We start from the raw sequence: 17,205 nt of genomic DNA, 5'->3' as shown, positions 1-17,205 counted from the left end.
AACTCCTGTAAGCCACAATTTGAGCCAGACAAAATATTAGAGCCGCTTACACTCTCCTGAGTTCTGCTTCACCTTGTCCAGTCCAGGCAACCTCTAAGTGTCAGTTCTTCATTTGGGCTCCCTTAAAATCAGAAGAAATAAAAGTGTTTCTAGAGCATGCTTCACCTACTCCTGAAGTAGGTGGCTAAAACAGGTCAGGTGAATCACATTAGCAGCAGTTTTTTCTCTCCATTGATTATACAAGGAGCCTACAGGGACCTGGACGGATGTAAACATTCAGAGTTAGGAGAAATGAAGCTCATCTCCAACATCTGCACAACTGCATCCATAGCACTACTAATCCTCTCATGGCTGAAAAGTGGGGGTAATTTCCACTGCAGAAAAAAGACAAAAGTAGGAGACAACCAGCTTTCTGAAGAGTGATCTCAAATGTAAATTCCCAACATAGCAAGGTCTTTCCATTTAAACATTTGAATTAAGCCCACAGGTGGAAAGAGTCTGAGCCTGTTCCTTATTCCCAGGACTACATCTAATTTGGAATCTGACCTTTGGCATGTCATTTAACCTTACTTTTCCTACTAACAGCAAAGTAGGGATAATTATAACAACTCTGCCAGAATGCTGAGTTACTTGATGAACATCTTTAAAGTGTTCTGGGATTTCTGTGCTCCTCATCAAAACAGTCATACTATTAACTATTATATGAACACTAACATGAGTACACTACAAAGACAGCATTTTCCTGATATTTACCTTCAAAACAGCTGATACTAATTTTCATGTGCTTTTCTTTGAACAGTCCCTCTCAGTCATATTCCCATGCCTATTTCTCTGGGATTCTTCTGATCTGACACTTTGCAAGTTTATCACCAAGTTCCCTTTTCCTGTTGCCTGTTAAAATCATGTCCTAATGAAAAAAACCCATTCTTTCCTTTCTGCCTAAATCTGTCTATATATAAATAGATCTCTCCATATATATAAAAGCCCACACATTCTGCCATTAAGCGTAGCAGACAAATAGATTTGAATTGCTTTAGTGTAAACAAACATGCAGCTTTTTGCCAAATCTAATGGACAGATATAAATAAATCCTGTCTAGAAGCCACACTTGAATCACTGTACACAGTAACTTGGGCTAGAAATCAAAACAAAGTGTCATTATCTCCATCCTCTAGTCTCAAAACCCCAGCAGGGAAAGTTCAAGGAAAGTGCTCACATAATACTAACTTTCATTTACAGAACAATGTAGAAATACACACACAACAACATTAAAGTATGTTTATGTACATATACACACATACAGTCCTGTTTCAGAGGGAAAGCAGCCTTGGACAAGGAGAGACCCATAGAGCAGGGCTTGGATCTCACTCATCAGTGCCATTCCCAGGATTTAGGGCACTTTGTACCTTAATTTCTCTGCATTTAACAACTGGTCTGGGGACAACTCCCCGTACCCATGAGCACACAGGTACCATGTCTGGCAGCACCTACACTAAATCCTAGCATTAAAGACAAATCCTCAGCTCTATGGCACAACTGCCACTGTCAGATTTGATCCCCTCTTGAATTGATAGTGATTTGGACTGAAGACTAGAGTCTGCATGCTGGACATCCACTACAGAAGCCCAGATGACTCTTCCAGCCCAAGTTCCTGGATGGATGGCTTCCCATGACACACATTTCTGAGGATTGCAGTGAGAGACTGCAATTCCAGCTAACTCAGTGCACCTGCACCGCCCTGCTTGCCCACCAGCTCTGTCCCCACTTGCCTTGGCTTGCTGGAACATCGAAGTAAAACTCAAACTGACAAGCAACACCTGTTTCCACAGCGATTTTCCACACCCAGCTGCATCTAATCCTTGCTTCATTGCCTTCTTTAAAGTTTAATAAAGGTTTCAGTGAGCAGTCTTAGTCAAGTTTCTGACTCTTTTACTTAATGCTTCCCTGGCTGAGCTCAGACATCTGAAGGAATCTGGTTTTAAGTAATCTGCTCACAAAGAAAGCCCTGGAAATATGCTTTCTGCTTGTCTTAAACCACAAGTGCAAATCTGCAGTACGGTGCATTTTTCTTATGTAGCAACACAATGGCATGGTTTTGCTTCCTTTGCATTGGATTTTCTCAACAACTGCTCTCCCAGATGGACTGAATATAAATCAGGATGTACATCTCAAAATGCATTCCTAAAATTCAAGTTTCTATTCATGGTACCCCCCAAAAGGCTCAGTATCATCCTTCTGAAGTATGGAGAAACAACAAAAAGATGCAGTGGAGCTCACAGATTAGTTGTTTCAATTTAAACATGTGTAATTTCCAGGAATGCAATCTGACTATAAAGATTTGAAAATCTCAGAAATTCTGAGAAAGCACCAGAAATTTTAATTTGGTGAAGCATGGCCAGCTGAGTGCTGATCACAACACATACTGGGGAAGGTGGTGGGGTAAAGCCCCAAGAAGCAAGATCGCAGCAGGCTCTCAGAGTTTGGTGGGACCCCAAATTTTTCAATCCCTGTGTGTGACACCAAGGCAGAGCTGGGGCTCTCATCCTCGGCATCACCAGGCCAGACAGACCAACCTCAGATACTTCAGACAGAATAAACCAAAAAAGCAAAGTAAAACACATTCCAGACCTCAAGAGCCAAATCGTGCATCTACAGGGAAAACTGGTGCAGGTCTGACCCCTTGCCTTCCTCTCACCCACACACACAAAAGCAGCCAGCTGAAATCCCCAGTATTTGGCAGTCAAGGTTATCCTGATGCAGACCCGGAGCACACAATTTTGGCTGGAGCTCAGAAGGAACATGGGAAGCTGCAGGGACTGAGCTCACACCCACACCCAATGCTTGTGCACTTGCAGGCACAGATGTGACCCTTTCTGGGGGGAGAAAATTGCATCTGAAAGGAGTGGAACTGCAGTGGGAGCTGAGGTGATGCCAAGTGCACTGTGCCCCTTCTGAACAAACCCCTCCACTTCCTAAGTCTTGGTGCTAGGAAATCACATTGTATTTCAGGATTGATTTTTCTCTTACTTCGACCTTCAAAACTAGGATATTGTTACACCTTGGTCAGCGATGTCAGGATTTTCCACAATAAATCAGACATCGTTTTCATGTCAAATTACCTAGATGCTTTGCATGGGCTGTACACTGTGGGTACTTCATTTTCACCTTCTTCTGCAATAGCACATTTTCTTCCTTCTCCTTTTCACACTGAACTTTATAAATAGTTTAAATAAATGCCTATCTTTGTTTAATGAGCTTGTGCTGTCTGAGTGAGCTTTGAAAATACCATTGGTTATATGGAGTAGCTAAAAATTACCACAGGGGAGCTACTGACATGAATGCATTACCTCTTATTAGTACTAATAATCTTGCCTAACAGGCCAGTACAGTCTTTGAAGTGTCATCCTCATGCTTTGAGAATGATCCTTTGCCAAAGGTGGAGGTGGTTTTTTCCCCATCCTTTATATTACTAGTACTTAAGATTCTTAAATCCTTTGCTGTTTCTCTTGCACCAGAATTGTCCCAATACCATAACAGGACCAGTCCAGCTGCACCACACAGCACAGTGTCAGGGTCAAAATGCCTGCTCCCCCAATTCTGCAGTGCACATAGACAAGCTTAGAATCACATTTTCCACACTGTTCATCACTGAAAAACAAACAGAAACTTTCAAATAATTCAAATACTCCACATCTATGTGAGTCTTTAAAGACAAAGGCCAATTTTCTACATAAATAGCATCCAGCTGGTCCTCCTCTCTGGAATAATCAGAGCTGATACATGCTCTTGTGAAAATCTGATCCGTGTAAAATGAATTTTTCTTCATTTTTGAAATATGGTTCTTAGATTTCCATTCCCCAATTAAAACAAGAATGTGACTTTGATCTCAAATAATTTGCAATGCATGTCAAAAAGAGTCTTATCTGTTACTTCCATTTTAATGTCACTTTATAAGAAACAGCCCCTTGCCAAACAGCAGCTAAGCTGTGATGGCTGGGCAGAACAGTGTTAACTACATGAAATAGCATCAGAAATTGCTGTCTCATGAAGCAAAGATAATCTGTGGAGGCAAGGCTGGCAGGAATTTTTATGATAACAATTCTTACAGTCAGAAGAAAGAACAAGCTTTTTGATACAAAACCCTCCTTCAATCTGAAAAAAAAGTTTCAATCATCTGTTTCCCTAAATTTTCACCTGTCTTTTTCTCTTTTTATTTCCTTTCAGCCTATTTTTTCCCCCGCCTCGCCCTCTCTCCCATGGACAAATTTAATGGGAAGTTAGTCTGTGGCTTTACACCACCGAAAAGAAAAGCAGAAGTTTTACTTCTGAGAATTATCTTTCTTCTGTGAGGCTTTGATATTTTCTTAGTTTCTTAGTGAGAAACTTTCATTTCAGATCTGTAAAGGGTTGTGTAACCATAATCCTGCCTGGTTTTTGCAAGTTACAGAAGTTGGTTTAATAAAACACTTCCTCTCCCTTCAAACACTGTCTCATTTAGATCCCTAGATGACGACCACTACAACAGCACTAGAATAGCATGTTTTATAGAAATACATCAGTTTCCTTAAAGACAGCACAATCCCTCATGCTCTGTAGCTAAATGCCTAAGACACTTGTCTAGGATGTGGACAATCCAGATTTAAACCCAACCCTGTATGACTGTATGAAGAGTGTTTCATCCCAAGTCATCCAGAACCAGGCAAAGTAGAATTCCAGTTTTAGCCTTCATATCCTGGACCAACAAGGGGACACCACACTGCTGACCCATCCACGCCAAAACTATCATGCTACAGCAGAGTACTGAAGAGTGTATTTTCACCATAGAAGAGCTGGAAAAGCTTTACCTACATCCAGTTTCAGATTAAAACCCTTAACTCTGTATCTGTGAAATGGAGCCATCACCCTTGAGCTCAGCCTAGCAATCATCTTTGCTGGGCTGCTATCCCCAAATTTCACACTTGGCAATATCAACTCCATCTGCTACATGCATCTTTTGCTTGGAGAAGTTTTCCTCTACATTTCTCCCACCCAGGTCACTTCCTTTCTTCTTCAGATCTCATCTTTGCTTCCATTGCACCTACATGGAAAGAAATGGGCTATTTCACAGATTCTTCAATCTTCTCACCTTCCCCTGCTCTACATTAACTGCAACGACGTAAAACCAAGTCTCAGCTTTCTCTACCTGCTTTTAAAAAGTAATACTGCAAACACCCAATGGACAATTTTTTCTTCTGATAACCTCACTAAGCCATGTTATTGTCTAACATGGGGGCAATGGTTTCTAAAGGAGACAGACCCAGCTCCCAAAGCATGAAACTAAACCCATGTTACCCCAGTGTGGCCTGAAGAAGCTCTCCAGCTGCTGGTCAGTGAGTAACCTGCAACTACGGATATCACCTTTAAAGGAAGAAACTAAACAATTAACTTTAATTCTGTATAATCGTATCACAGCACATCGATATCAACAAACACAGCAGCACATTGATATCAACAAACCTCAAAATTTGTTTTGAAGTTTGATTTTTCAGCTATCCTGTCACCTCCTTTTTATTTTTCTACGTGTGTGCTTTAACAAACTTCCATGAAGCTTGTATGAGCCACTTAAACTGTGAGGTTTTCAACCTCATTTTACAGGTTGTTGATTTAAACCATAAGTTTGTGTGATCCCAGTATGAGATAAGCGAATGGACACACCTTACACAGAAAGTCTCCAAGGAAAAAAAGGCACCAGGCTCACAAAAATCTTACAGCTAAAGGAGAGTTTGAGATACAGCTCTGGGCACAGCTCTTGTGTAGGAATGGCAGGGAGCAATTTCCCCTAGTTTCTGCCTGTTGTCCCACAACATCTCAAAGGGGAAGGGAAAGGTTCGTTCCTTACAAGAACAGCGAGTTCCTCAGATGAAAAGTGATTCCAGCAATGAAGCATCAGCTTCAGTGTCAGTGGTTTTTTCCGCCCTTAAGCACTATATCTTCTCCGCCTTTAGTTCATGAACACAAAGCTTCTAAGGGTAGGGTTTTGCAGTCAGCCTCTCCTAGCAGCAGATGTTGGGAGATCCTACCCTTCCTCCTCTGCACAGAGAGAGGCATGGGTCACCCCATCCTGACTCCTGCAGGAATCAAACTGGCTCCCAGGAGAAGAAGGTCAGGAGTCCAGCCCTAGCCACACTAGAATAAATAGAAAAAAATGTCTTCCCCTTCAAAATCAAGCAATGACCTTTAAGGATTAAAATGTATCATAGGAAGAAGCCCCCATATCCTGTATCTACCTTATGAACAGCAGAAATAAAAAGACCAGCAATTTGATCCATCTGGCCTTGTTACACAAGAAAAGGCAAGAGGGAATTAGGACATCCACACTGTCCTGTAGCTGAAGATATGGGCAGGGACAGAGATAATGAGCATCTCTGGGAGACGCCAGGGTATCAAAACCAAGCATCCACCCCTACAAAGCAGGGACTGCAGGTAGGAAGCAGTGGGCAGCAGCTGTTTTCCATGAAAGTTCAGCTGAAATGCTTCAAATCGTTATAGACTTCATGCTAAGGCTTAGAAAACAGAGGACTGAGAATGACTTGCTCTAATGGATGCCCATAGGTGGATTAAAAATTATCATGAATTCTGTTATTTAGAGAAACCATCAGTACTCATGTATGTTTTCATTTTAGAGATTGACATCAATTTCCATGTGTCTTGATAACTACCTTCAGTCCTCAAAACTGTGTCTGGATCCTCAGTAAACAACAGCAGACACTTCTTGTTTGGAAATATTACTACAAGGTTGGTTAAAAAAGGGGGGGGGTGGGGTTAAACATGTTTTGGAGATGAGAAAGACAGTTAAAAAAAGAGAGAAAGGGATAAACATGTTTTGGAGATGAGAGAGATGAGAGAAAAATGCAAAAGCAGGTTATCATGCGTAGAAGGCAAAGGGAACAGAGAGGAAATTCCTTGGGTTTGGAAATGAATTACACTGCAGTAGATCTCAGGTAGCTGAACCAAGCCTTTGGCACCAGTGAGAGTGGTGCTCTATAGGGTTTACAGTCCAACAGAAGAAAAGATGGAAACACTTCATACTTCCACAGACAGCCTCCTGTTTTAGGCACTAAATACACACACCACAGACAATTTACACTGATTTAACTGCGACTGGAAATTACCTCCTAACATAGACAGTGGAGCTCCTCCAATCCAGTGAATATCCTGGGATATATCTCCTTTCATATTTATATTTGGGATACGATTATATGCCCTGGCATCAGAATATTTTCCCCTTAAAATCTGGCCAAACCTGACTCCACCACCTCTAACAAAGAGTCTCTATCTATTTTCCTCTTCAGGAGAAATATTTCAACAGAGCCACTATGAGAATAGTATGTGCTTATCTTCATTTCCAGCAACAGCATTCCCACATTACTTTCTTAGAAGCATTTCTCTCCTTCTCTTCAAATGTCTCAGTGCTAAACCACTGAAATATGTGGCAACTGCAGTGTCAGTTGTCACAGGGAAAAATATGTCAGCAAAAACATTTGATTCAATCTGCTGTTTAAGGAAGCAACATTTCCTCAGGGTGTATGCCTTGTGTGGATAAATAACAACTGTCCAAAATCCAAGGATCTAAAATCAATTTCCAGTATCAAAGAGCAGATTTGAGGCAATCACCTTCAGCAAAAGAAAAATGCAAAACTAGTTCCTTTTCCTCCTCTTCTAATTTAGTGCAAGTTCGTTTTGGAAAAAAAAAATTATAAAATTTAGTCTTTCAGTCACAAAATGAAGGGTGCAGGATTATGCAAAGGGTATTATAGACCTTATTGGAACCATAATTTTCCCCCCATGCTTGTGCATTTTCTCTGACAATATGGAGTATTCACATTTGCATATTGAACAACTAGACTTGCCAATTCCTGCAGATAATCAAAAACTTCTGTCTCAACAATGTATTTTTATCAAGTTTCACATTCAGCTCTGAGGCTCCCAGCATAAGAAGGTCATCAGCCTCTTGGAGCAAGTCCAGAGGAGGCCATGAAGATGATCTGAGAGTTGCAGCACCTCTCCTATGAAGACAAGCAGAGAAAATTGGGGCTGTTCAGCCTGGAGAAGAGGAGGTTCCAGGGAGACCTTCCAGCACCTTCCAGTACCTAAAGGGGCTACAAGAGGCTTGGAGAGGGACTTTTTACAAGGTCATGGAGGGATAGGACAAGGGGGAAGGGCTTCAGACTGAAAGAGGGGATGTTTAGGTCAGGTATCAGGAAGAAATTCTTTACTGTGAGGATGGTGAGACACTGGCACAGGTTGCCCAGAGAAACTGCGGATGCCCCATCCCTAGAAGTGGTCAAGGAAAGGTTGGATGTTGTTTTGAGAAACCTGGTCTAGTAGGAGGTGTCCCTGCCCATGGCTGGGGGGTTAGAAGGGGATGGTCTTTAAGGTCCCTTCCAGCCCCAACCATTCCATGATTCTATGAATTTGCGCGTACCCACGTGAGCACAAAAGGGAGGAACATAAGCAGCTGGTTCACTGGTGGACACTCCATTGCAGAGAGAGCCCTGAGCAAGCAGAGACTTGGCAAGCCTGCAGCTTCCAGGTGCACACATTTGCAGTTATTTATTAAGCACCTACAGGATATTCTGAACATCATAATGCAATTGGAGAGTTCAGCTATGCAGGTCAGAAGGTCCTGCAACTGATTATGGTCTGCCAAGATACCATCCTTGAATTTTCTCCATTTTTAACTTGCTTTCTCCCTTTCATTTTAACACCTTTTGAACTCAGAAACAATTACTCCACAAATTTTTTCCCCTCTTGTCAGAAAAGATTAACTGCACCATTTGGTGTGTTTCTCACTAGCTGCTCCATCTAACCTGGAAGGTCAGAGTCACCAACTTAGAACAACAATGTGTTCCACTTCTGCGTAGTGCTGCAATCCCATTACACCTCTACACAGAAGCTACACTCCTATAGCAACTTGAAATAGTATTTTGGCAACTCTCCTGATGCTTCTTACTCATCAATACGATCATATTTTTTGCAGCAAGGAACAGGAATCCTTTTCTATTGTCATAGAGTCATAGAATGGTTTCAGTTGGAAGGGACCTTAAAGATCATCTAGTCCCAGCCTCCCTGCCATGTACACTTTCCATGTTCTTGGGATTGCCCTGAACCAGATGCAGGACCTTGCACTTGGCCTTGCTGAACTTCATGAGGTTCACATGGACCCACCTCTCAAGCCTGTCAAGGCCCCTTCCCTCCAGTGTGCTGACTGCACCACAAAGCTCGGTGTCATTGGCAAACCTGCTGAGGGTGTGTCCATGTTGCCAACAAATATGTGAACAGTGCCAGTCCCAACACTGACCCCTGAGAATGCCACACTCACTCACCAGTGGTGTCCACTCTCACATCAAGCTGTTGACCACAGCTCTTTGAGTGGGACCATCCAGCCAACTTCTCATCCCTCGAGTTGTCCATCTGTCAAATCCAAGCCTCTCCAGTTTAGAGTCAAGGATGTTGTGCAAGACAGTGTCAAACATTTGGCACAAATTCAGGCAGATGATGACAGTCACTCTTCCCTTATCCACCAACACTGTAACCTCACTGCAAAGGCCTCCATATTTGTCAGGGATGATTCACCCTTGGTGAACCCATGCTGGTTGTCACCTCACCTGCAGGTTCCTAAAGCTGCTTGGCTATCTAAACTGCAGTTTCACTTCTGAAAATTAGGATTATTTTAAAGGCCTCCTTCTAAAGGAATTTACAGCAGGAAAAACTACAGGAGACAGGCCTGTGTGCCTTTGGAGCACCAGCCTTTTGTCCCTCTGATAAATCATCTTACCATTTGTTGGGGAAGGGGGCAGGAAAAGTCATCTGCCTTTTACTGTAATATCAGTCTTTACAAAATGATCATGCTTGTCCTCTATACTGTTCTTTAATAAACATGCCATGTATCCTGGAAATACCTAAACTGTCAGCAGTGAAGTCACAGGATCATAGAATATCTCATGTTAGAAGGGAACCACAGCTATCACTGAGTCCAATTTCCTGCTCCTCACAGGACTACCTAAAACTAAACCACATGACTAAGAGCATTGCCCAGGCACTCCTTGAACTCTGACAGGTTTGGTGCCATGACCATATCCTTGGGGAACTGTTCCAGTGACCCACCACCCTCTCAGAGAAGAATCTTGTCCTAATGTCCAGTGTGAACTTCCCCTGATGCAGCTTCATTCCATTTCCTTGTGTCCTGTTGTTGGTCACCAGAGAGAGGAGAATGCTGCAGTCAAAGTCAGAGCAGGCATTCTGCCACAAGATTTCATTTTTGCAGAATCATATTAAACCAAAATTCTTCACTAATTTGGGGTATTCAGGTTTTTCTTGCTTGGCAGCAGCAAAAGAAGCTTAGACATCAGAATTCTTGTGTGCTGATCCAATTGTGCAGCTAAACGCAGCCATGAAATGCTTAAAGGTACAATAAACTCAATGCCTCCATCTGCCCAAAGGCATGGGGGATCACCTGCTCCCAGAGGACACCTCCTGATCCTGTTGCTGCTTTGGGCATCAGCAGGTGAGAGGCTTCCCATGCACCATGGCATCCCAATGTTCTACGTTCATTCTGAGCTTTGCTTTCTATTCATCGGTGGGTTTCAATTCCTCTGTTCAGAGCCAGCTTGCTTTGAGAGACTCATTTTCCTTCCTGTAGCATTCTCAGTTTTGCTCATTGGATGAGGGAATAGAAGATGTAGTTAAAAATACTGCGATGCTGTGGTGGGCGGTGTAGCAGAAATAGACAGACACCAGCTCACTGCGAAGAATACCAAGTAATATCCCAGAAAGATAAAGGCATAGCAACAAAAGAAAAGAAAAAGCATTTGTGTTCTGCCACTAGAGAGCTAAATCTGGGCGGAAGATACCAAATGAGGAGTACTGCTCGTGGCCAAGTGCACCATCCTCCTGATGGCTTCACGTGCAAAGTCATCTTACAACAACACGGTCAGCAGCAGATCATAAAAGCACGGCTTATGCACAATCCTGCCTCCAACTATAACTCAAATGTACACGAGCTTTGGGGTTTTATGAAGACAGTGCAGAAATCAGCAATAAAATGGGCCCAGCCCGTAGCATACAGAAACCAGAAGCCCATATGGACTGCGAAGGGGCTCAGCTCCATTAACCCCTGCTTTAAAAGCAATCAAAGTTTTTCAGGGGATATTAGGTTCTTTCCAAGAGGAAGATAAACCAAGCTTGGCTGATACAAGGAACAATGAGATTATTTGATGGATTTACTCCCTATTTTTTCAAAGGCTTAAGTCTCTCCTCATCCAGCCAGTAACCACATGGGTAAGATTTCATCCCAAAGGGCTTTACAAATAGTTTTTCATGAACAGTACACCAGAGTCACTTACAGACTTTAAGTGAGACAATTTTTCAGAGAGGTCCAGCAGCTGCTTAACACTTCACAAAAATAACCTGGCACCATTTCACCAGGGAAGTGAAGATGGCTGCATCAAAATGAAATTGGGGGAACTTGGGTGGCCTGACTGCAGGGATGCCTCTTGGCATGGGCTCAGGGTGCTGCAGCCTGCACCACCCATCTGGGGAGTCCTGCAGGTCTTTAAGGCTCCGTGTGGAGGCAGGAAAAAAAAAAGCAGAGTAACACATGCAGAGATGTCATGGATGGGTCTGCATGAGTAGGCACCACTGGGATCACCAGGATGGATCTGCATTAGCAGGCACCACTGGGCTCCCCAGTTCTGGGGACACTTGGGTACTCAAGGCCTGTGGGTGCACTGGAGCCAACAACCCTGCTGCAGCAACTCACACATGAGCTTTCACTTCAGGGTAAAGTCAAGGTGAGAGATGAGTGCAAGCCTGGGTTTTGTGCACATGGAAGACAGGAACCTTTGAAAGAGAGTGGGGCCTCCATGGAGCAGGGGCCCTTACACCAGAGAAGAGTGCCCTCTGCTGCTCCAGCCACTTTGCTTCCAGGAGCCCATGGGAGGGAGGCTTCCACCCCACTGCTCAACTAGACCACTTTTTCAGCTTTATCTTGCAAGATATGTTTTGATACCATCAAAATCTAAAATAGCCACAGGCACAAGAATAATTACACCATAAAAAACCCATCAACATGCAGATGCAACCTCAACAAAACACCACAGAAATTCCTAATAAAATAAATGCCATTTAAGTGTTGCTATACAGAAACACCAGCCCTGTCAGTGCAGAAAATTTAAAAGAAAATGCCTAGCAGTCTGCACATCAGATGTTAATACTATTTTCAAATCAAGTCTAAGAGAGGATGACAAGTAATTTAATAAGCCTAATGGGTGTGTAATCAGCATTTGACCATTCCTGCCATAAAACTAGGTGTCTTTCTGGCCCACAATGTCTAGGAAAGCCACTGAAAGACAGCTAAGGCTTTTAAAGCAGAATTTTAAAAACATCCTTTTTTTTTTTTCTCATTGTAGATTTATTGAGAATTTCACTCAATTAAGAATAGGACCCAACCAACTGGTTGAAATACAAACAACTCTGTGGGCATAGAAAGTAGCACAGTAAGTTTGGGGCCCATTTGCACCCTAATTTACTGCCAACAATCAGCAATGTCAAGATTCTGAGCATCTCCTGACAGCCCTGACAACAGCAGTTACATAGCATTATCTGGTCTTCCAGTAAAATCTTTCCCCTTAGACAGCATTCATGCTGCATTTCACAACAGGAGGAATATACACAGCCAGCCTGGATCCCTCAGCCCTTGCAGCTGGAATCAGAACATTTTGGGGAGTGGGGGTGTCCTGTACCTGCTTTTTCTGCTTTTACCACCACTCACACACAGAACTGAGGAGCAAGTCACAACATAATGGAAATTGCCAATATATTTGCCTAACAAAAGGCAGAAATAATATTAAAAATATCCCATCTGAGGGTAGAAAGTTTAATTTTAAGGTACTTGATAAAGAATGCTCATTGTTTATAGAAAGAGAATCCATCATCTCCTCTAGTTACATACTTGGTCAAACAATCTATTTTTTGAATCAAGAAGAAAGGGTATTTTTAAGATACATTATAATAATGATATACAGACAAACATATTGTGAGGTGATGCCTAGTGCTGTTCCAACATTGTCACCATTTTATCTGGACAATCTTATAACACAAGTTATAAGAACGGAACACAAAGCAAAAAATTTGTACAAAAAGTGAGACACTCCCTACCCCACAACTACTGACCAGAATTTTTTCAAGTCCCAAACTCCATAGAAAAATAATTTTCTGTTAGTGAGGGTAGAAATTCCGGTTTATGTCTTCAACTATCTGTTACAGTTTAATAGACCTCAATACTTGCATAAGGATGGAGTTATACTGGGGGTGGGGATGGAGGAGGAGAGGGGGCAGAGGCAATACTGAGCAGAACCAATATCAAATAAAAAGTGCTAATTTTATATTCTAACAATCACAGTTGCTCAAATGTTTGCAAACAACAAACCAACCCCAGCAAACTTAACAATATTCTGATTTTAAATGTAATTAATAAGGAATTCTGCAGCTACAAGGTTATGAAAAAGACATGTACACTCTGCAGCAGCATAAAATATAATCCTGTGTACAATCCAAGCATCAATTTTCTCTTCTCTATCACCATCAGTATTTTATCTTGAAGGAGCATCTGTCAGATTCTCCAGAACTAAAAATAGCAAAGACCCTTTTAAAGAGAACAGTTTCTGGTTTATATTTATAACTACCCTGTACTCGCTGTTTCTGGCTGCATGGCTATGAAATTTGTGCAAGATATAATCAATTACCCAGCTTTGCACTTCATCATGCAGTTAAGCTAGCGTTACCTGCACCGAACCCTTCAAGCACTTCTCCCCATGCACAGGGTAGAGATTCTAAAACGCAATAAATATCTGCACATTGAAGAAACTAGCTGTAGAGCTGACTGACATTACACAGCAAAAACCTTGTGAGAACAAAAACCAAGCACACTGATGTATAAAACAGAGAGCCTACCTGAATTCTTCAAATGCATACATGGCCTAGCAACTACACAAATGCTCTGAAATTTAAAATAATCTTCTTAACGTGCAGGAGGACCATTTAGTTTGTCAAACTGCAGCAAAATGCATAATGACGAGACAGTATATTTGAAATATTCTGAGGAGAAAGGGTATGCAGATACTGGCCTGCAGCCTACAGCTCAGCCAGCTGCTGACAAGCAGCAGCTAACAGGAAAAGGCGATAGAGTACCATGTGATCATTCCTGCAAGTCTGATTAATGCAGTATACTCCAAGAATACAGGCTGATATCTTTATTATTCAAGCCAAATAATCAAATATGGTACACGACAGGCTTCACAGCTAAATTATCATTCACATGCTCCATCAAAATCAGCAAGCACAAGCAGAGGTCACTAAAAAACTAAATATATATCGTAACCCAAGAGATTAATTAGGCCCATTCAAGCTGGTTTTCTTACCTTGTAGTGATATTTTAGTCTGTGTTTTTATTCATCTAAACCATCAGTGATGGAACAAAAGACTGCATCCACAAACCTCCCCTTCCATGAATGCCAGAACATTTAAAGTAGTTTATCTGCTAGAAATCATTTCCTCTGTAGTCTATCCCCAACCACTTTAACTCCTTCGGCCCTGAACTCATCGCCATAAACCCTATTTGCAGTGCCACGCGGGCTTTTTTAGGGTTTACAGGGTTAACACCAAGCAATCGCAGCAGTGCAACTGAATGAAGCGGGATAAGAGCCAAAGGAGTCATATCTGCGAGATCACAGAAGGGAGATAGGCATGAGGAAAGTTGAGCATTTCGTGGCATTGCAGTGTGCAGGCGAGGATGCTTCAGCTGCCTAGCAACAGCGCACGCAATCTCCACGGCAACAGCGCAGCCAGCGCAGGGGGCAGAGCGTCCGCTGCGCACCCCAGGGGCGACACACGGGGACAACTTCCCCGGCACGGCCACAGCAGCCTGTGCTGGCCGCCCAGCACCGCCCGGGGAGCCGGGGCTCTCCCCGGGGAGAGGGAGCCACGCACTCCTGGGGGAGCCACAAGGCACCCCGGGCTCAGGGGTGCAGCCTGCACCTACTCTGGGTGGGGGGGTCCCACTGCGGTGGAGCGTGGAAGCACACGGACAAGCTCCTGGAACAGCTTGGCAATGGACGGCACATCTGCTGCTCTGAAACAACACGGCCCAGCAGCGATGCACACGGAGGTTGAATAAACACAGCTCACGGCGCTGGGGAACACACCTCAAACACCAGGAGCCAGAGCTCGCCATCCCTGTAGCAAATCCCTTGGAAATTCTGGATGTGCAAGAATCACAGGCTGGATGACTCCCATCACCAGGGATGCTTGGGATTGTATGGGTGTTAGCTGCCGGAGAGACTGGAGAGGCTTTGCCCAGGCAGACAAACTCGGCAGCATGATGGGGAGGGCCAGGGGGAGGTTTTACCCTGGGGCTTTGCACACCCCAGAGCAGCCTCAGCATCAGCCACAACAGTGTGGGGACACCCAGGGGTGCCAGCACTGGCCAGAGGGGGGACAGGCTCTGCCACTCGCCTGCTGGCTGGAGAGCAGGTGAAAGGTGAGGACTGCTGGAAATGAGGGAGATTCAAATCCTGGGAAATCAACCCCAACCCTGGGAAGGAGAGAGAATGGGGCAGTGGGAGAACTTGCTGCCTGGGAAAACCACAGGAAGACAGGAAATTCAAAGTTACCTCTGGGGCTGCTCCCCACCTTGGTTTGCCTCTTTTACTGCTAGGGCTGGTTTCTAGCACAAGGAAACACATGGAGGATTTTGGCTGGAGTCCTAAGTGTCCAAACCCAACTACAGCTCCTGAGGTTCACTGTGCTCTAGGGCAATGGGTGTCCCACTGAGCTGCAGGATTTGGAGGCTGGAAAAGCATCCAAAGTGTACAGACTGCCACGTCTCCTAAACACAGTGATTGCGGACAGGCCACGGTAACTGTGGCATCTGATCTCATGACTCTGAAAAATATAGGCAGAAAGGGCTGGAATGAAAGGAAAAGGCACTCATGGCAAAAAACCCCAGCACTGGAAACAAAAAAAAAATCCACATTTATTTGAGACATGGTGTTTTTAATGTAGTAGTGACCTTGGGTTTCATTTTATTTCCTTTAAACAAATGTGATAGTGTTAAGTGACAATAAAGGCACGCTGTAGGAGCACTAAAACACATGCAGTCACACCATCTGACAGAAATTAATTCTTCCACAAGCATCCAGCAAGAGAAGGACTGCGAGGTAGGTGCTTCTGGCTACAGCCTAATAAAAGATTAAAATTGGCAGAGAGGAGAACAATGCAACCATCAAGAGAAGCTGCCTTCCATATTTAGGCTGAAATTCACTACAAGTATGCTCACTGTATACAGCACTCAAGCAGCTGGGCACAGGAGAGGCTCTCCTTGCAAGCAACTGTTCTGCTACTGACTTTGTAGGAGATAGTTTTATACCTCCAGAGCTAGCCAAGATCCCTCATGGGGGAAGGATGGAATTCTGAACTTCTGTTTTCTTGCTCACCCCAATCTTCCTCTAACTTCAATCAAGTGGAAGAGGGCTGGTTTTCACTTGAAAAGTGTTTCTTTTTCATGCTGTAATGTAAAATAAAGCCTTTCTACAGAATTAAGAGCCAACATACTGCTTCCCCTAAGCATTCTTCTTGAAACAAAGTTGACAAAATCACTGTCTGGTCTTCCAATTTCTGCAATTTCACAACAGCCACTATGCAAATAAATAGTCAGCTGTTCAAGTCAAGGCTTCTGTCATCAATGACTTCACTGTGAAGGACTAGAAAAGCAAACATCCTCCAGAAAGTTTTCATATATAGCAGAGGTCAGCTGTTGAAAGGTTTCATTAGGATAACAGTTCAAATTTTTTTCTTGGCCAGCACTTTCACAACAGCTGATAGCATTACAGACAGAAACAGCAGAACTTCTGTCTTGTGAGACAACCAATAGTCTCAACTCTGGTTAATCAATTACTAGGATTCCCATATTCAACAGTAAGATCTGAGACCATCATGTCCTACTGTAGGCATGAATGAGGCTCAGCATGAAATTTTACCAAACAGAACTCACAGGGGCTTCACAAAGTCACATGAACACATGCAATGGCCAAACACATAAATAAATGCAAGGCTACAATACCTGCTTACAACTTTTTAGCAAAGACTGTAACTTCTTATGCCCTGAGC

General features: G+C 43.2%; 1 protein-coding gene across 7 annotated transcripts in view; it reads right to left on the bottom strand.

The window, feature by feature from the left end:
- EVL (Enah/Vasp-like) overlaps positions 1 to 14,728 on the bottom strand; it is a 121,631-nt gene extending 106,903 nt beyond the window's left edge. For 2 of the 7 annotated variants that reach the window (XM_017729076.1, XM_017729077.1), the window contains exon 1: positions 13,993 to 14,197. In XM_017729076.1, the coding sequence (XP_017584565.1) occupies positions 13,993 to 14,015 (23 nt within the window). In that variant the 5' untranslated portion in view covers positions 14,016 to 14,197. Of the gene's footprint in view, positions 1 to 13,992; positions 14,198 to 14,459 lie in introns of those variants that run through there. The other 5 variants (XM_017729071.1, XM_017729075.1, XM_008629748.2 and 2 more) reach the window with 3 other exon arrangements.
- Between the last annotated feature and the right edge of the window lie 2,477 nt (positions 14,729 to 17,205).

The sequence above is a fragment of the Corvus brachyrhynchos genome, unplaced genomic scaffold, assembly GCF_000691975.1.
Source record: "Corvus brachyrhynchos isolate BGI_N302 unplaced genomic scaffold, ASM69197v1 scaffold1, whole genome shotgun sequence".
Classification (NCBI taxonomy): domain Eukaryota; kingdom Metazoa; phylum Chordata; class Aves; order Passeriformes; family Corvidae; genus Corvus; species Corvus brachyrhynchos.
Note: the sequence above shows the minus strand (reverse complement) of the source record. Positions and strands in the feature narration are given on the sequence as shown.